The sequence below is a fragment of the Poecilia latipinna genome, unplaced genomic scaffold, assembly GCF_001443285.1.
Source record: "Poecilia latipinna isolate Pla-1442-1.1 unplaced genomic scaffold, P_latipinna-1.0 Scaffold1491, whole genome shotgun sequence".
Taxonomy (NCBI): domain Eukaryota; kingdom Metazoa; phylum Chordata; class Actinopteri; order Cyprinodontiformes; family Poeciliidae; genus Poecilia; species Poecilia latipinna.
The window spans coordinates 25,901-46,296 of record NW_015114107.1 but is presented as its reverse complement, the minus strand read 5'-3'; the positions used below and the strand labels follow the sequence as shown (position 1 = coordinate 46,296).

General features: G+C 36.4%; 1 protein-coding gene across 3 annotated transcripts; it reads left to right on the top strand.

The window, feature by feature from the left end:
* The first annotated feature begins 60 nt into the window (after positions 1–60).
* Positions 61–20,345, top strand: gtf3c2 (general transcription factor IIIC, polypeptide 2, beta). 3 transcript variants are annotated; one of them, XM_015057786.1, is made up of 20 exons: positions 61–775; positions 1,710–1,783; positions 2,587–3,136; positions 4,103–4,221; positions 4,447–4,601; positions 4,735–4,823; positions 4,958–5,035; positions 5,378–5,479; positions 5,575–5,802; positions 5,903–6,014; positions 6,531–6,648; positions 11,946–11,977; positions 12,103–12,232; positions 12,378–12,522; positions 15,029–15,190; positions 15,865–15,943; positions 16,679–16,798; positions 16,884–17,093; positions 17,810–17,917; positions 19,172–20,345. In XM_015057786.1, the coding sequence occupies exons 2-20, from the start codon at positions 1,759–1,761 to the stop codon at positions 19,406–19,408; spliced, it is 2,799 nt and encodes a 932-aa protein (XP_014913272.1). In that variant the 5' UTR covers positions 61–775; positions 1,710–1,758; the 3' UTR covers positions 19,409–20,345. The 3 variants fall into 3 exon arrangements, with proteins under 3 accessions (XP_014913272.1, XP_014913270.1, XP_014913271.1); XM_015057784.1 differs by having other exon boundaries at positions 1,675–1,783; XM_015057785.1 differs by lacking the exon at positions 61–775 and adding an exon at positions 783–1,047 and having other exon boundaries at positions 1,675–1,783.
* The last annotated feature ends 51 nt before the right edge of the window (positions 20,346–20,396 follow it).

Here is a 20,396-nt window from a genome sequence, read left to right as displayed (position 1 = left end):
TTTTAAATGTTTGTGAGGTGTTGTTTGTGTTTCAGGACAAAACTACAATTTTGACTTTTATATACACGTTCTCTGCAAAAAGTTTACTTTTTTCCCTCTTTCATTTTCAGTGACCTGCATTTTTCATTTCATAGATTGGATTCCTGATCTAGAAAACTCACATTTTGAAAGATATTGACCATGTTCTCTTTATTGTAACAACAAAAAATTTTCTAGTGAGTTCCCGTGGTAATGTGAAAAATAATAATTGTTCAAATTCTTATAGATATAAGGCAAATATTTGATTCTGAGATTTAGTCATTTTAAGCCTAATTTATTAGGTGAAACTGTACAAATATATGTCTACCCTTCTTCAAGTTGGCTCTTTATATCATCTTTGATATAATCACCAGGAAAAAAAAATTAAATGGCCCCTGAATTGAAAAATTTGACTTGGAAATTCCTCAAAATCCAGTATGTCTGCCATATGTATGAAACTTTGCAACAGCAGTAGTAATAATATGTTTGTTTATACTTTGAATATTTTACTACAAATATGCTAGTACAGAAATTACTTTTTACTTTTACTTGAGCAAAAATATATTCAAGAAGTGCTTCTCCGAGGCTACTTAAGTACAGCTTTTGGGCACCAGTGATGTGGAAACGAATCTCTCGTAATTCCACTTTGTCCTGACAGGGGGCGGTGTAGACCACTATGCCTATGCATTAACATGGCGGTCTGATGTAAGGATATTGTAGGTTTGATTTTTCAGCTGCAGCGGGACCGACACTGGAGGTATTTGCAGTTTTTTCTTTCTGACTAAATAGTAGGTAATGTATCTTTTACGACGGTTTTCGCTCTGCGTAGTCCATCATCATCCACATGTTTGTTCCCGAGAGCTGCGCTCGGGATTCGATCCCGTGCTGTTGGTGTCCGGTATCCCGAGTTTGGTACGAGGGATTCCAGGCTTTGCCACCGGGGTGGAAATCTAAGACTCTCTCACGATTAGGTTTTAATGGTGGCAATCAGTGGTGATCGTTGGTGATCCTCATTTCCGTAATATCGAGGTGAAAGTAGCACAACACGCCACTACTATATTAGCTCGTTAGCTTAGCCGTGTGTGTTAGCCAAAATGCGAGGTTCAAAGGCGCTACTGACTTGCTAGGAAAACAACCGACTTTTATAACTGAAATAACTTTCTGTTTTATTTATTTTGCGAATAAAAATGTACCGAAACAATGGGAGACGTGATACAATGCAGCCTGTTGATTTTTATTTGTTAATTTCTTGTATGAACTCTGCAATTACTCAGTAAACGTAAACTATCATTTTTTTCAATGGAGTCTTGTGTACATAGTGACAGCATATCTCCAATAACGCCAGAGTTAGCATCTGATTCAGGAAATATCTATTTTATTGCCTTTTTTGTCTGTACTGCATTTGATTAACTCTAAATTAGAATCTGAAATTGATAAACTATTATTAGTTTTTTATATATATATATTTTATATAGCGCTATAAACCGCGAACTAGTCCTTTACTTGCTGAATCTAATTGAATAAAATCTCCATTATGTGTAGTGAACTGCTTTCTGCTTAAACTCATCGTAGTTATTTACAATTGTTCTGAAAGTTCCTTAAAAATAAACTTAAAAAAATGATGCAATATTACTGAATTATCATGCTCTCATCCAGTGTACAGATAATCGAAATTGAACAATGCCCTATAGATGACGAAGCATATTACAGGACAACCCTCACATAAATTACCTGGAGCCAATGGATCCCGTTGACTCTGGACAAGGTTTGTAAAAACACACCTCATATGTTTTAGACACATAATACGTTTAAAAACACCACTTTTCTTTCCAAAAAAAAAGTGTTAATTTCTCATTTATTTCTATTGAAACACACTGTCTCGCATTCCTAGAACTGTTTTCACATTATAAACATAAAGGTTAATGCATTTTAACTGGATTTTCATAAGCAGAAGCAAAAGTATAGATGCTTTTTAAAGGGTTTTACAAATTGACTAATTTATTGAATCATGTAAAATGTGTCAGATGGGATGGAGAATATCTTGAATATAGTTTTGGGTCTTACCTCAGATTCCACATAATATGTCAAATATAATATCAAATATCATCAGTGCTATATTGATATCTCAAATGACTGGAAAGCAATATTTGTTGGTTATTTCAAGTGACATGAAATCACGCTTTTACTGGATTTTTAAAAAGTCTTGCTTTGCTGATGCATAAAAACATTTTCTAGAAAATTAAAAGTGTTCGTAATCCTTTGCTGTCAAATTAGAACAGTTCGATTTAATCACAAACAAACAACATTTTGCTTCTGAGTTGTAGGGAAAGCTAATAAAAGGGATTTATTTTATTTTTGTTCTCTGACCTGCTAAAGAAAATCATCCCTACAGCATGATGCTGCCATCATTGTGTTTTACTATTAGAATGGGGTGTGAACACTGTGATGGAAATGTCAGTTTTTCATCATTTTGCATGTGGAGTGCACACTGTTCAGATTTTTTTTATGTTATTTTTTGGAAAAATTGTTTTGCAAAGGACTATAAAATAATTCAATCTCTCCATGCAGGGCTGGATATGCCATCACAGCAGGATATTTATTTGTCTTCTAGCTCAAGAGGACGACAACGAAAGAGAAATTCTAAGTATGTTGATTTTGAAACCAACGACACGGACATTGTTAAAAGCGTCAAACAGAAATCCACTCGAAAGTCAGTGGGGAAAGGAGCAACCTCTCGAAAGACTCCCACAAAACGGAGAAAAACTAAAACACCTGAACAACAGACCACAAATGGAGAAAAAGAATCGCCACAAACAATCCCTGCAGACTCTGTTGACACAGTAATAACTCCTAGAAAACCAAAAAGATCCAGAAAAACACAGCTTGCAGAAACTGCCTCTGCTCCTGGGGACCTGCCGCCTGGAGAAACTGGAGGCGGTGTTGTAGAAAATTCTGTCCACCAGGAAAATGGGTCACTGAAGCCGAAAAGAAAGTATGTCAGAAAGAAGCCTGTAGAGGAAGTTAAAGACCCACCGGATGAAGAAAAACCAGATCCTCCTGCTGAACCCGATGAGGAGGTCCAGACAGGGGGCCGTCGCCGGAGAGGAGCTGCTAAAGCGTGAGTCACATGATGTCACTACAGTAGACACAGTTTTGAAAGGTTTTCAGAAATCTGGACTAGCAAAGAAAATAACTAAAACATGGAATGTTGCTCTGTTACCTTAGTTCTGATTGCTCTTTTGGTGGACTTTTATTTAGAATTATTTGGGGTTGAGGCGTTGCATGTTTTAAAGACAATTGCTTCTAGTTTTGGATGCTGCAAGAATTTTCACTCTTACTTTTTTTATTAACGGACATTCACATTGTGTAACCTTGGCAACAAGGTGTTGATTTTACAAGCGCGAGCAGCTAATTAGCATCTCAAAAGCTGCAATAATACCTGCAGCTTCATGGATCATATCCCCTACTCCAACATCTCTCTGCTTGGAGTGGCAAAACCAAAGTATTAGCAGTTCTTGCTAACAGTTGATGGTGTCATCCATGACACGTTACTGTGAAAATATCATCTCTGCTGCCTGGAAATTGAGCTGTTACCATCTTATGACAGTCATAAAACTTTCATACAGCAACAGTCTTCAGTCAGAGGCTTTTTCAAATTTGTTGGAAGACTGACTGCTACTGGAGATCCTTCCTGCCCACATTGTCATCATCCACAATGGCATTTTGACGATATGATAATGACATTTAATTCCTTTATGGATAAATAAAGTATTTTTGAACAGAATTTTAATATTTCTGCTTCCTGTTGTTTACATAATTGTTATAAATAAGTCACACCTTCAAAGTGTATTTTAAGGTAAATGCACTTTGAAGTATTGTATTAAACCATCTATTCTTCCATCTGTTTGTACAGGTTGCAGAAATATCCAAAACTCTTAGTGAACTCTTGAATTAATACCTAAAATTTGTGAGAAATTTTATGAGTATCATCTGTTAGCCATGTGAATTCTCAACTAGCAAATATGAAGTTCTATATTTCTCCAGTGGCTCTACAGTGTTTAATACTCAACCAAATTTTGTGCAGGGCGCTGAAGTACCTCCAACTTTTAGCCAAAGAGGTTTTCTCTCATCCCAGAGATGAACTCGACTCCAAGCTGCACGAAGACGAAGAATCCGAACAGAAATCTTCCAAACAGACAAAAGGTACAGCGGATGCCTCCGTCACACATTGTAGCTTCTGTTTGAGTCTCACCAGATTCATTTGTAATCAGTGTTGATGAAAAACAGCTACGGGTAAAAGAAACTAAAAAATGTGAAATAATGTGTGCATAAATAGAAAGTTTGGTTCCCAAAAAAGCAAATAAACGTGAAGAAAAAATGGCGACTTTGTGTGATGCTACATTTTGTGATTTTATGTTTGCGCTCAAGGTCGAAAGAGAAAAGTTGATGACGTTGAGAAAGACTTTGTGCCAAATATGGAAGACGAAGAAGCCGATGAGGAAGAGGAGTATGAATATGAAGAAGTGTCAGATGCTGAATCAGATTTTGGGGAACGAGAGAAATTTCATCCAGTTTTTCACCAAGTAAGATGATGCCTAATATTTACTACTTTAATAATAATTTTTGTTTCTTAATAAATCTAAACTTAATTATCAATAAAATAATCTCTTTTGGTGAATTATGTGAAAACTCATCTTGATTGTTTATGTTCCCCAGCCGAGGAGCTCAAATGGCAAACCTCACAACGGAATCGACTTTAATACCATCAGAACAATTCTGGATTCTGCTGAGATGACAAAAAAATTGTAAGATCTTCTCACCGTGTTTCAGACTTAAATGTTTTCCACTTCAATCACAAAATGAATAGAAAAAAATTCTACTGATGCAGCTAGAAATACAAATAGTTTTTGTATTTTTGACCATGTGTCTGTGCTTTCAGCCGGGAAGAGAACTACAGCAGCTGGGTGTTTCCAGAATGGGTTCCTTCCACTAACAACTGGGAGCCTGTACCAGAAAAGTAGATTATTTTCATCTGTTTGCTGTTTTAGCTGAATTATTTACTTGGAATAATAAACATATTAGTGGTGGAACTAGATTAAAAATCTTAATTGAGTTAATTGCAGGGTTTGTAAATAATTAATCAGTGAAATTCTCAAATATACACACAATTTGTACATGTTTTAATCAACCAAAGGATGTAGATTAGCAGCTTGTCAGCAGCTGATGATGTGATCCAGACCATGTTAATGTGGAAATTGTCTCTCCTGCCTGGATAATAAACTGTTAGCATGTCAGGACAGTCATTAAACTGTGTCATACAGCATTAGCCGTCACTAAATCTAAGTAATTGGTTTTTCAGTGAATTAGAAAAATACCTTCCTCAAGAACTGGAGTCGGCTGCCTTCAAAGTGTCCAGAGACAATCTGAACCAGGAAGAGACGCCGCTGCTGAGACTCAGCAGGTGAGACTGATGAGCCTTTCCGTTTATTCTGTGGTTTAAGAGATGAAAGGTTGAGTGGATGCTGAGTTAAGCTGACTTGTTGCTGAACCTGTCAGGTTTGAGTCGATGGCAGCTCACCCGGGCCACTGGGACATGTTTCTGTTTGCTGGTGGACCCGTCTGGGCCCTGGAGTGGTGTCCCAGCCCGGACGGCGCTCCGGCCTCCCAGTACATCGCTCTGGCTTGCCATCGAGGGATGGACGACCTGCACTATGTGAACCAGACCTACTCAGAACCCGGACTGGTCCAGCTGTGGGACTGTGGCAAACTGGAGTACAACAAGAAGTAGATATAAAATACATACATCCAGACTGAACTCAAATCAATTTCCTTTCTCAGTCTTACTGTTGACTGATTGATTATTCTTTGTGTAAATCCTGTGCAGACCAGACTCTCAGCCCTTCCTGGTTTATGGTTTGGCTCAGGACAAAGGCTTCATCTGGCAGTTAAAGTGGTGTCCAGCAGGAGGCTGGGAGCTTCCTGACTCTGTCAGAAAGGTAAAAATAATTAGCATTTTGTGTATTTTTCAGCCAGAAGCTACTTAGTTTATTTCAGAATATATTGTTCAGTCAATATACACAGTATCATTTCACTAGGCATGCTATTAAAAATAGATTCATTTTACCAAAAGGTAATGTTCAGAACATTAACATTATTTAATGCCAGCTGGTGTTATGTTTAATAATAGTGAAACATTTTAAAGGACAGATAAAACAATATTACAGTAAACAGTCAATAATATAAATTCTTGGTTTCATACTAGAGTTAATAATGTGTTCAACCTAAAACCATGTATATTCTGCCATGTTGTCTTCCATATTGTTTTTTTGTTCTTTTGTTTTCACTTATGTTCTAAAAATTGTTTTAGTGATGTAATGAAGTGATGTATGGATCACAGTAAAAATAGCATTGCTGCAGCTAAATGTGGATCCCAAATAAAGTAAACTAAACTCAACTTGTATGTGTTATGGACCTTTAAAAATATGCAGTCTCACCTTTCCTTTTGTCTTTAGGCTCCTTTCTTGCCCAGGCTGGGCCTGCTGGCTGTCGCCACGTCCAGCGGTGTGGTCACCATCTACAGCCTGCCTCATCCTGATGCTCTGCTCTCAAACACAAAACTCACACACCCTGGTAAGACGTTCTATCTTCTCTAGGATCTGCTCAATTCAGATTTTCTTTTCAATGTAAAGGTGACGTGTTGGAACTCTTCTGGGTTGCTAGGTGACAGGCTGCCGGCGTTGCTAGGTAACGGGCTGGAGGGTTTTTGAAACGGCTCATTTTTCATACATCAAAAAACATTAACTTATTGTAAAAAAACAGACAGGTGGTTTTGTTAAGCACTTGGACTGTTTGTAGAAGCAAAAAAACCCAAATGGAAGCACAAAAAAGTGTAAAATGTGAATTTTGCATAAGAGATCCCCTTTAAAAAGAATTTTGTCAGTGGTTGGAAAGGTTAAAGTTTTTGCCTTTAGCTTTATTTAAAGGTCATCTAAATAGACTTAGTATTTTGTGGTGGGAGGAAGCTGGAATCGAACCCACAGCCTTCAGATTGTCAAGTGACAGCTCTTCCCATTGACCCACAGGAAGGAAAACTTTGGTTCCCAGCGACGTTTTGTTGCTTAGGATGGTTCCTAAGTAGGTGAAACTGTTCAGAAGTTGTTTGCTCATTTAGAGTGAAAAGGAAAATTTTGAATATTTGCTATATTTAAATTTTTGCGTGATGAAACAGAATACCAATAATGATGTGATCAACTCGGCAGGATTTTGTGGTTCTTTCTTTGAAATAGACACTCATTTGCAGAATCATTTCAAAGCCATGTTACTCATAATAAATTGATGCTGAAATGTTAAAAGACAAAGAATTTCCTTATTAACGTAACTTCACAAGATACTAAACATTTCTCATTTTATCAGACTAAGAATGATTTTTCTCATAATATTAGAACTTTATTTTCATATTATTTCGTTTTTATTTTGGTAATATGACTTTATTCTAATTTTTATCTTTAATCATAATATTATGACTTTATTCTCATTTTGCATTTTCTTTAACTAAGCAGGTTTAAAAAAGTGAAGTATTTATTGTTTCCAGCAGAGGGTGCTGTTGGTTTACTGCAGCCTTAAATCTCTCTGACATCACGAAGTGTTGCAGGACTGCAGAGTAACACCTGATGGATAAATCGCACTAGCTCTGCAAGAAATGTCCCAGGAAACAGAAGATTTGACTCAACATGAACCAGAACTTGATTTTGATGTTGGCTTTTCTCAGGAAAACGTTGCTTTACTGGGCAAATGTTTAATTAGAAGCAATCTGCGAGTCATTCAGTGCAGATTTTCTTCTGCTTTTTGCCTCAAACCTTATTTATGGTCTGCTGGAGCATCAAGAAACGTTGCACCATTTTCCAAAAACCCAAACTTATCATGAAGATACTTCAGGAAATCATAAACATCAGAATAATTATGAGAAATTATCCAACATTTTTGTTGATGAAGTAATTGATGAATAGCTTAAGCATGTAAGAAGGTGATGTCAGGAGGCTTTCATAGGCAAGTACATGAACTCAATAATTATTTAATCAATCAAACAGCTGGATTATCCATCATATCAGACATAGAGCTCATTAACTGGAGCAAATCTTAGTTAAAATGACAACGCCCTCCAGGGCACTCAGTCTTTTTGTGCCATGCAGCTTTAACGGTGACAATAGTTTAAAAAAATCTTGTGAAAAAACCGAGTCCATGCTGAGATTATCGATGGTGGAGCCTGTGGTCCAGTCCTGTCTGCTGCCTCTGGGGCTCTGCTGGTAGAATGCTGTGTGAATGAGATTAATGACCGCTTTATCTGCAGCATCCATCATATGCAGAATGGCGCTTGTGTCTGCGTGAGTTAGTGTTTTTTATTCCTGTCAGGGGTCTGCCCCGCCGCCAATCTGATTAAACACAACACCAGTCTGGAATCATCGCATTTCAGGACAAGAGAGACTTGAAAATAAATGGTTTTACACAGACAGTATATTGAATTCATGTTTTACTGCAGATAAAAGAATAAAGTTTGACTACTGTTATTCAGTTGGGAAAACCCACATGAAAACACAACTGTTTTTAGCTAAAATATTAACATAGACTATTAGCCTTGTTAAAACTTAAAAACTGCAGTATAACTTTTATTATACTAGAAAAATATGTATTTTTTTTTTACATATTGAAACTGTCACCATGTCGTGACTGTTTAGCATGAAACAGGTAATCTGTGAAAAATCAAGATCCTCTGTGTTCTCCTAGTGCTATCTAGAAACAACCAATCAGAGCCAGGAGGCGGGTCTTAATGCTGTCAATCACCTCTCCATGTGACGCTCTTTGGTAAACTGTCATGAATGTTCAGGCTACTTAGCATGGCCACCGATAACAGCAGTTTTCCTGTAACATTAAGATTTTTCTCTGTCATTAGCATATTTAGCAACGAGTACATGAGCTTGATTGACATTGGTGCAGATTTAAATAATAAATTTAAATAAGATGTGAATCTTGTAATTGTCATTTTACACTTTACATCACTTAAAGAACTTGTTTTCATGTCTTTCCTGTTTTCAAGAGGGATTAAGAGAAATCGTCATATTCATTTCCCAAGGAGATTTAAACTTTTTTTTTTGCAGGATTAATAAACATAAAATGAGCTGTTTCTTCTATATTAGCTGATAATTGTAAGAATGATGTGAAAAAGATGAGTTTTAAATTTTAAACTGCATTTGTTTCATATGTTTTTGTTCTTAAAGGAAAAGCAATTAACTGCTGGGTCTCAGGCTGGACACTATTACACATGACTCGATTTTACAACTAAAGGAAATATACGCGAGTCTGAATTTGGACATAAAAACCTCTATAAAACCTGACACTTCTTTTTTTTACCCTCTCCACTGCTTTCTAGCCCCTGGTTTCCATTTTATTTTCTTGTCACGGATCATTGGGTTCGGTTTCCAACCACTGGTTATAGTTATTGGATAAAACAGTTTCCAGGTGCTCACATTATAAAACAGCAGCAAAGCATGACGGGTGACTGAGGCAGACTCAGAGCTTCAGATGTACATTTCCATGTTTATTAGTATGTGGTTTGTATGTTTTAGTTTTAGAATCCAGATGAAACTAAAACATTGTGTTTTTATCTCACTGTTTGACTTGAAATATTACCAAACTTTTGCCTTTCTAGATCAGTTTGGATTGATTAATTTCTATTTCCCATGAGCCAGAATAATAACGAGAAATCTTAGGTAGCAAAATAACATTTTCAGCATGTTGGTAGGTCTTGGGTTCAAATCCCCAACCTTTTGCCATGGTGTTTGCTTGTTCTCCCTATGCATGCGTGGATTCTCTTAGGATACTCCAACTTCACATTTTGCATGTTTTGTTCTTCCACTTGGGTCTCAACTGCTTTTAAAAACAAAAATGATGCTTTTAAATGATCAAAAAGCACCCAGTTAATGGTTTTTGTTGTCTTGAAAACATGTCATTTCAAAAACCTCTCTATTGTAAGTCACAGTCCATGGGCATTGATCGTTACCTAGCAACCACAGCAAAACCCAGTCCATCACCTAGCAACCCAAGCTGAGCTCCAGCTTGTTTGGTCAGCTGGTTTTACTGCTGTTTGCGCTGTACAATGGCTGCTGGAAAAGACAAGTGTTTAGCTGCTGGCTTACCTTCCAGAAACCACTTGCTGCGTTATTGTTGGCTGTCCAGGAGGCTCCACTTCTGCTGTTCAAAGACTCCTGGTTGTAATGTAGAGTTAGGGGGCGTGGCCAACAGCAGCTTGTTTGGATTTAAAGTGACAAGAGGCCCTAAAACAGATCAAATTAGGCTGACTAGACTAAAATCTCATTATCTAAGAATGCTTTTGTGCAAAAAAAATATATATATGGACATGTTTTGTATTGCCCATAAATCCACCCTAACCTGTTTAAGGAAGCATAGTAGGTCACCTTTAATTGCAGTGAAACATCCATCATTCATATGCAGAAAGCTATCTCACATGGATCTGGTTGGACGCCATTTCTGTGGGGAAATTGACCCAAACGGGTTTAAACAGAACCTATAAGTGTCTCTGCTCTGTCCTTCCAAGCGGCAGCCCACTTCTGTTTGCCACAGATAATTGTAAATGGCTTTTGTCAATCCAGTCGCCACAATGACTGAGAGGAGGAGGCCATTAAAAACTGCAGGACTCGGTGACAATGAGCAGTGAGGATGTGAGGTGTTGTTGGGAGCTCACATAATTTACGGCGCCTTTCTCCATCAGACAAGGATCTATAATTGAAATGACAAAAAAGATGCATCGCCGAGCGGGTTGTTAATGTTGGAAGCTATGAATTTTAGCTCTTGTAGCTGACTCGTCTGGTATCGCTGCGCTGTCATTCATCGAGGACTTACTTTGGGCCAGAAGCCGACTCAAACTGCTGCGCTTTGCACCGGCTTTTTATTCTCTGCTGAAAACAATCGTTGACATTCTGTAGTTCTGGGTCAGAGTTTTTAGTGTCGGAATATTTTTAGATCAAGATTTGAAGTTTCTCTCCTTCAGAATTTTTTTTTTTAATGGATTTAAAACAGATTTATTTATATAAATAATGATTATTATTTTTGAGGTTTAAAAAATGTAAGTTCCAATTTCCATAATGTGATTTAGGTATTTTAAGTCTAGAAAAACAAAATGCAGAATGGTCAAATATTTATTTAATAAATTTCATATTTCCATTTACCTATCAGTTTATTCGTCCATCCGTCCATCCGTCCGTCTATCCATCCATCCATCCATCCATCCATCCATCCATCCATCTGCTTATCTTTTTACCTCTCCTCCCATCTGTTGTCCTTTCATCTCTTTAACCTTTTTCCTTAAAAAATGTGTTAAAAACTCTGAAAATCTAAGTTTGGTAAAGTTTGACATTTTGACCTGAGGAATATGTAAATTATTTCTTTTGTTATTGTAAAAACCAGATGACAGCATCTGGTTTTAAAGGGATGTCAGCGTTCATCTACGTTCATTCATCTAAAGCTGGACCAGATTCAGTAAAGGAGTAGTTTGTGTTTTACTCGGGTTGTGGTGAAGTGATGGATAGTTTGGGTGAATTAACTGGACACTATTGATCTGAACCGCTACGAATCCAAACCGGAGAAGGAGGGAAAACTAATGACCTAGAACGAACTGATACCTTTTTTCTCCAACCATTAAACACAGAAATGATCACTTAGAAAACCACTGCTGGATTAGAGCCATAAGATCCACAAACATACAGTCTTTTTTTTCACTTTAATTCATCTTGAAGACTTTTTCATCCATGACATCTCATATTTTCTCACAATGTAAATTTGCACCTCAAAGACCTAAAATCATTTCAAAATGGAAATATGTAACTAAATTTGTTAATGCTTTTGTGTCTTCGCAGAAAGAAACGATGAAAAACCACCAATTTACAAGGTAGGTCCTGTTTCTATGTCTGTCTGTCATTTAAAGCACCGAGTGACGTTGGCCTGGAGGAAAATAAAGTCATGAAACTGCTTCTTTTAGGGGGAATTGCATTGTTTTCTTCTCATTTTCTGCAGGCGCGAGGCGTGATTACTCTAAAACTGGGCTGCATCAAATCTCCTCGAGAAGAAAGGAGCGGACAGGTTCTGTCTATGGACTGGCTTCCTCAGAAACCACACAACATAATGGCTGTTGGATTCTACGATGGTACGAATTGATCTTCCTGATTCTGGAAGAACAAACAAATAACCTGGATCTCTCTCTCTGTTGCTGATTCATTTCTTCTTTGCTGTAGTAAATATTTTTGTCTTTTGGATTCTTTTGTTTCTTTAGTCCTTTTCTCTCCTTTCAGGTGTTGTTGGACTCTTCGATCTTTGTACAAAATCTTCCCTGTTGCGAGTCAGAGAGCCAGACCGGTCTTTGACTCTGCTGCCCTATCGATCGATACTCGCTCACGACAACGCCGTCAGAGCTCTGGTCTTCTGTCCTGCATCCAGGTGAGCTCTTCTCCCACTGACTGTTGGAGGATGCAAAGATTCTGTAGTTTTTATTGTGCCTCCATGTTTGTGATGCAGAAAAAGCCCAAACTGTCTTGAATTTAATTTCTTTCAGGGGGTAAATGACTTCAGAAATTAAAGTTTTATTTTTTTTTAAACTGACACATCAATCTTCTACTTTAAGGCAATGTAAAACTATAAAACAAGTTGAAAAAGTGGCTGCTGATTATTTTACACAAATTTGGGCTCTTTGAATCAGCCACTCTTTGCTCTCTGAACTGGTTCAGCGCAATAGCGCAACATTGCTGTTGACAAAATTAGCTTTTGATGTTGTAGAGGTCCTAGAATTGGCCCCTGAGGTGCTGCGATGTTAACTTATGTTTACATTAGAACCTTATTAAAGAGTCTAATAATCATCTTTTTTAATAGGTAATATGTATGTTCTGTATTCATGCCCGTGAAATACATGCATATTTTCTTTTGTTAAAATTTCAAGTGCTATAGCTGAAATCAGCAAATATGTCAGATCCCCTTTAAAAGTGCTGAGAGCTTCCTATTTTAATTATTCAAACAGCAAATACACTTTAATATCTTACCACTTCCTTATTTCAGAGGTACAGCCAATCAGTGCCTAGCAAAATGAATGGAGCTCCCCGATTGGCTGCTTTGGAAACGGCAGCCATTAGTGTGTTAAGTAGCATTGTGCTGAGGTATTTGAGCTTCCCAAGCTGCCTTTTCTTTAAAATATGTTACATATGCACTGCAAAAAAAATATAGAAATAGGAAAATGTTCCACAAATATTTTTTAATAGAGTTAAGTTAGACAGAGAAATTCACAAATACTGAAACGTGATTCTATTTAGAAAATATCACTCCAGAAAAGACAAAATAAATCTTGATGTTTAGATTTGTAATGTGTTACCTGAATAATAATAATAACTGTTTTATGTTGAAAATAGAGCAGCTATAGGTGATGATATAAACAAACATATCTGTGTATATCTTTCAGTATTTCACCTCATTAAGCTCTGCTGCTATTTTCCCATGAAATCAAATCAAATCACTCAACCGCTTTATTTACAGTGGAAGGGAAGAAATATTCTCTTTATATGTTAGATACTTTACCTGCTGTCTTTACTGAGATCCCAACAATAACTGAAGTAATATTTTTGCCTTTGCTGTCTCCTGTCTCTTTATTTCATTACGACATGATGAAGATCAGCTGATCTTCTGGTTAAACACATTAATCTGCAGTCGCTGCGTCGGAGCAGCTCGCTGCATCAGTCAGTGAAATTAGGATGGTAGTTAAAATTTCTGCAGCTGCTCACTGTGACTCTGTAAAAATCTTAAATTCTCATTTGCTCAGTGCTGGAAGTGGCAAAAATCAATTGAAACGATTGAAACTGTTGATTATTCAATTAAAATAAAAGGGCAGTTTAGCTCTGAAGTCATTTCTGTTTTACTAATTAGTAGTTTTTGGCCTTAAATATAAACCAGTTCCAGATACATGATGTTAAACTTTTACTAAAATATAGCATATATAAAATATATACCTATTTTTTTATTTTTATTTTATTTAGATTTTTATTTCTTGCATTTGCATTGTCAGTGTGTCATTTTAGATCAATCTTAGTGGAAAAAAGTATTAAGTTTAAAAAATTATGTTATTTTATTCTGTGATTATTCTGTAATTGTTTAGTAACATGAAAAACATAAGAGCAATTTAAGGTTTTAATTTGTAATAATGCAAAAATATTTGGAATATTTTGAATTCTAACTATTTTAATTATTTTATTACTGATATTTTTGTCTTGACTCTTAGGTATCCATTCTTTTTTGCTTCATTTTTTTCCTTAGTCGTTAACCTGCATCCATTTTTGTTCACTGTTGATGATATTTCATATCTTTTAGTATCATATTATTCCTGTGTATTCAGTAATCTAAAGGAAGTCACATTGAAACTTCTGCACCAGTGAATCTAACTTTGTATTCACGTTGCATTACTGCAGCTACTATGGAAACGTCTGAATAATTAATGGTACCATTAACAGCACAGCAGCAACATTTATCTCTGGACAAATCTACATCTAATTAGTTTTGTCTTCAAAAAAAATCCTAATTTTGTGTTTTTGCACTTCAGCTGCTTGTTTTATGTTAAAAATAAACAGGATATTAGTTGGATTAAAATAAATAGAGAATGTAAAATTGCAGAATATGGATCTCTGTTAGTCTGAGTCAAGCTTCACTTTTCTCTGCTCAGATTCAAAAACCTTTTTTGTCCTCAGATATGAAGTGAACAGATTTTCTTTCCATTAAAACGTATTGATTTCTGTCATCAGTTGTTTATAGCAGACTCTGCTTGCAGAGTTGATCAATGAGAAGAAAAACGATGAATTCCACGTGAAACTTCACCGTATGAATCAAATATTCAGACTTTTTCTGTGTATTCCACCCAATTCATTTGGATTCGTCCAAATGACTCATTAATTTCCTGAACTGTTGACAGATACTTGTTGACATCAGCGGGTGAGGACCGCTGCTTGAAGACGTGGGATCTGAGGAGGCTCAGTAACATGGTCAAGGTCCAAAAACGCTACCTGACCACTGAGCTCTGCTGGCCGCTGGACTCACCTGGGGTTCTGGTTGCCCAGGAATCTGCCTTCGTACCGTAAGAAAGCTCCTAACCCAGATTCTGTTGTCATGGAAACACTGGATAAGATTTATTATGATGCCAGAATAGTTTATCTATTATTTTCATAAACATGTGCATGTGTCTTTTGAACAAACTGAGTCATTTCTGTTCCATAAACAGAGGATTCACCAGGGTTCCTGGTATTTTAAATACAGGCTGAAAAGGACTAAAACCTGTGGTTTCGAGTCTGGAAAAATAAAAACACGTTTTGTTGATTTAAAATTAAATGTATACCTTCAGAAGAAAAAGCTGCAGTTCACTGAAAAGCGTAAAAAGAGAGAAAATATTTTATCCTCCAGAATTTAGATGGAAACAAAAACAAGAAGGCTAAATATTTTCTACTCCTCTTAAAACTTAAATAAGATCATTTTACACTTTAAACTCCCAAAGAAAACAGTTCCATATCTTTTTTTTCTATATTTTAACTAAGAATTGTTTTGACTCATTCTAAGCCAGTGGTTAATTACACTTCTTATTAAATCTAGGGCTAAATTTATAGTTTACAAAAACAAAATGAAAATGTGCGTTTTCATAATTTCTTGAAATATCAGAGGCCAAATGTTGCGATTATTCTGAACTTCCATACATCAGAATGAACTTTTCTCAAAATGTCCTGGTTGATTCCACATGTTTTGCTGATGTTGTTTTAGGAGAAGTTCAGTTGGAGTTCATTACGTTGATCACTACCTGCGCTCCTACTTTGCAATTCCTCGGAGTACGTCTGTATGGGTGAGTGAAACCTTCCTCCAAAGAGGATTTGCTCCATGTCTGGAGCCATAAAACATACTGGGCATGTGGAAAAAATATAACTTTACAACATTTCCTGTACAAAATTGTGGAGGTTTTTTTATTGTGGATGTTATAAAATGCTAGTTTTATCTTTATTTTGGGGTTTTAGAGCAAATAAAAACTTCAGACTTTTAAAAAGAGATAGAAATCTGTAGTTTTTTAAAGAAAACTGAGGAAGGAGTCACATGCAGTGATATCCTAAAGTTTATGGTCTAAAACGTGAGTTAAGAACCCACATCATGTCCAGTTTAATTTTGGCCGAGAAAAATGACCTTTACACTTTAAAAGAAATCCCCTAAAATGGGAAATTGGCTCAGTGTTCCTGCCAACAGCTTCTGCTTTTCCCATCTTATTGACTGAAGGGAACATCGACTAGTTGAACACTTTGACCTAAACATGTTGTAATCTTCCTATTAACCTCAAAGTTGTTGTTTGTGATACATGAAAACTCATATTATTCTTCACACTGCTGTTCTGGTTGGACCAAGCTAGTGCCTTAGCATCTAACATATGTCCTCTACCCAGAATGCTTTGCATAGTACAGAGCCTGGTGACATTCGTTTGACAATATTTTAATTTATAAAACCTAAGCATATCTTTCAGTTCAGGATATTTTATATTTTCCATTTAAAACTGATCTTCATGACTGTGATTGGTCTGTTTGTGTCACCACAGTCCTTGTCTTACTCCGATTGGCTGCACACCGTGATGTCATCAGATATGCTCGGCGAACTGATTCTCTCCATCTTACCGCTGCCCAACTGCTCTGTCAAGAAAACATCCTTGAGACGTTTTGTAAGTTCTAGAAAAAGCCTTTTTCCCATGTTTTGATTGATTTCTAAGGTGTAGAAAGTCTGTTTTATTCATTATTTTCCCTCAGCCTGCCTACATCACATCTTTGGAGCCTTATGAAGCACAAGAAGGACAAAATAAAGGTGAGGAAGAGGAAGGACAGGAACCAGGAGAGACAGTAGACGATGAAGACAATGAGGGAGGAAGAGTTGGAGGAGATTCTCGTCTTCACCTGCAGTTTCAGACGTACAAACAGGCTGTGAAGAAATACTACCTGCACTTTAAAGACTTGGATATGGTAGGTTGGCAGTGTTTTTATTACAGTAGTAATGTTTATTGATTAAAACCAGCATTAATAACTTCACCATAGAAAGAAAGTGAGTAAAAGTCATTTTAATCAGATTTGAAAACTTTTTCTAAAGGGATATTTTTATTTTCACGAATCTACAACTGTAGAAGATTTCAGTAAAATGTTTTCTTACATCCAGTTTTTGGTTTTAACTGCCAGATTGTTACCTAGATAGTCATGTTATATGTATACAGTTTCTTTATATTCAATATTTGGACAATTAAGAAAAGCTTTGTGCAAAGACAAACGTTTGCATATTAATCTATGGTAGAAGATTACAATAAAGAGTGAATGTGTTCCTGTACACGATTTGCAGGAGCTTGAATTTGATTTCTGAGTTTTCCAGGTTTGGATAAATACAAAAAATGGCATTAAAGACATTTTATTTCTAGATTTTGTCCATTTCTTCACCATTTAAACATTGCAGCGACTCCAGTAACCTCATGTAATCATCCTTCCTTTGATCCATTCTTCTATTTTTCCATCCATTCTGAAAAGTTACTTGTAAGTTAGTTTTGTTTTTCTTCAAGTGCCTGGAGAGATTCATTCATTTTTCATGCAAACCGTCTGAAAAGAGTTTAGAAACTCGTACTGTTGGAATGAAGCAGTTTATTGTTTCCATTATTTGAATATTTAGAGCTAATATTCGTCCCTTTGACTTCCAGCGATGCCTTACAGGACTCAGTAAGCACGCTTTGTGGAAACACATGCAGAGCACAGAATTAACAGCAGTTACAGACCTGGACGACATGCCGCTGGCTGCTCTCTACAAGGTACGTTTACAACACTTTATCTGTTTCTTCACACTCATTCTGAAGCACATATAGGGAGGAAAAAACAGAGTAAATGAACAGATAAGTACCAGAACGAGAGAGAAAGAAATCAAAGGTGGGATCTGCCTCCTTCTCTGATGGGCAGCTATAAAGTCAGGCCAAATGTAATGATGTGGAAAATGAGAAAAATGTCACTCCCAGCAGGAGGAGGGAGGGGGAGATGGAGAGCGGCCATTTGAGGATATGATGTGTTTAATTTTAAGAGGCAGAGTCCAGGGAGCGGCTCTGCCCTTCAGGGCGAAGTGATCGACGGACACTTTATGGGTCAAAAACTCCCTCACAGTTTTTCACTAGTTTGTTCTTTTTTTTCATCTGAAGGAAATAAATGGTTAAGAATGAGTCAGCATTTATAGGAAGAGTTTTATTGACTTCCTCAGAGCGACGGCTGAGTGGTTCATAAATGACAGCAGGTTTACTTAAAGAAGCTCAGATAATCAGAGGGATTTACTGTAAATAAGATTAAAGTTTAGCCTGAAAACAGTTTTTAAGTGCTTACAGTGCAGACAAATAATGACAAAAGCTTAAATAATTAAACAGGGAAGCTTGGATGGAAGGAGATGATAAGTAAATTGCTACATTATTAAGAAAAGAACTAAAAAAAGAAATGAGCATTAAGGTAAATAATTAGGAATGAAAGAAAATAAGTAGATGAATTAAAAAAGTAATTTGATAAAGTAAAGTGCATTTGTACATACAAGAAAAGTAGATTAAGCACATAAACAAAAAGTAAGTTAGCAAAGTTCAAAAGGAAAAAATAAATAAATTAACATAATATGCTAGAAAGTAAATAAGTGAAATAATTTGCTAGTGGAACTAGAACTTTTTCGCCGACATTAAGGAATTATTAACTTAAAACAAGCTGATAATTCTAGTTGAAAAGTTTCATATAAATTAGTTTTGTCTTATTTCAGCTGTGCTGAAACATTTCCTCTGGAAACTAAAATACTTGTAAGATTTTGTATTTTTGCAGTGTACACAATAAACTTATCAGTAAGTTGAGGTAAAAAAGTAATTTACATAAGTAAATTAGTAAATAATTAAGTAATTTACCAAATGCAAATTTATTTGAGCTAGATGTCTCTGCAAAATAAATCAGAAACATCAAATACATGAAACTATGGAGATTTGTGTCTTCAGCCGAATGATTCAGTCCGTTTTGTTCTTTTTTGCTGTTGTCTTCACTCTCCTCTCCAGGCCCGGTTCAACCCGAACATGAGCAGCCATGTGTGGGTTGGTTCTGCGGGTCAGACGGGCCTGGTGCGGCTCCACTGTGCGAGGTCGTTCATCACCCCACAACTCAAGACCATGATCAGTAATCATCAGGCCCAGTTCAGCGCGCTGTACTCGGCCCAGAACCGCAGCGACGGCGTCCAGACGGCAGCGGAGCAGCGAGAGCAACACAGTTTACCTCACTGCACGGCCACAAGGTGAAACATTACATCAGTCAGTCCTGGATCCACAGCAAAACCTCAATAAATCTGATCTGGTTTTAAATGCATATGTGAATGTTATGCATTAGTTTGCAAAAAATCTCCCTAAATACATAAATACATGACTACAAATTACAGGTAAAAACAACGGAGGAGGGTTGGAGACACTGAAGAACGAATAAGACACTTGAATTTTTTGTTCTCAGAATTTTGGCTTTAATCTCAGAATTCTAAAATTCTTGTCAGAATTCTGTTTCTCAGAATTTTTACTTTTTTCTTATAATTCTGATTTGCTGAAACATCTCAGAAGATTAAAGTCAGAATCCTGAAATTCTGAGAAAAACATAGGAATATTCAGTTGCCGTAATCTTCGTCCAAAGAAAGCAGATGAACAGAAGTTCAGAATTTAAAAGTCATGGATGAAATCAAAGAATTTTAAAAATTTTTCGACTGTATTTATCTTAAGCTTCAAAAAAACAGCAGAAATCATAACTCTAAACTCAAAAACAATCAGTTTGTCACATCAACAGAGAGAAAAGTTTTTGGCTCCTGGTGTTGACAGTAATTCAGACGGTTTCAGTCAGTTTCGTTACAAAAACATTGCCAGCCTGCAGCTAAGTGCCTTTTGACCACTTTTTTTTTTTTTTCAGCAAAAACGGGAATTTTATTTTGGAATTTTGTTTTTCCTTGGGGTGTTATTATGGGATATGTGAATACCTTTATATTCCAGTTATTATGAGTTGTACAGAAACATCAGCATGAATGTAGGTTTTCACTTTCAGCTTATTTTTATCTTGAGGCAAAAGCTCAGGCCTGATGTTTGTTTACACATTTATTTTAATCTTAATTTATAATTATATATATGTAAAGCTGTTCATCCATTTTTTCATACTGGTATTTTTGAAATGCTGCTGATAATAAAGCTTTTTTATATAAAATACTGACTAAAGTTATTTTTTTCCTACCGAATCAGACAGAAATCAGCCTCC

What these genes read in the sequence shown, in the direction of transcription:
- gtf3c2 (XM_015057786.1), top strand. Translation starts at nt 1,759, where the DNA reads ATGGATCCCGTTGACTCTGGACAAG. An exon ending in GCTGAGATGACAAAAAAATT is followed by an intron (nt 4,824 to 4,957) that starts GTAAGATCTTCT and finishes CTGTGCTTTCAG; the next exon opens with CCGGGAAGAGAACTACAGCA. An exon ending in GTCTTCTGTCCTGCATCCAG is followed by an intron (nt 12,523 to 15,028) that starts GTGAGCTCTTCT and finishes AACTGTTGACAG; the next exon opens with ATACTTGTTGACATCAGCGG.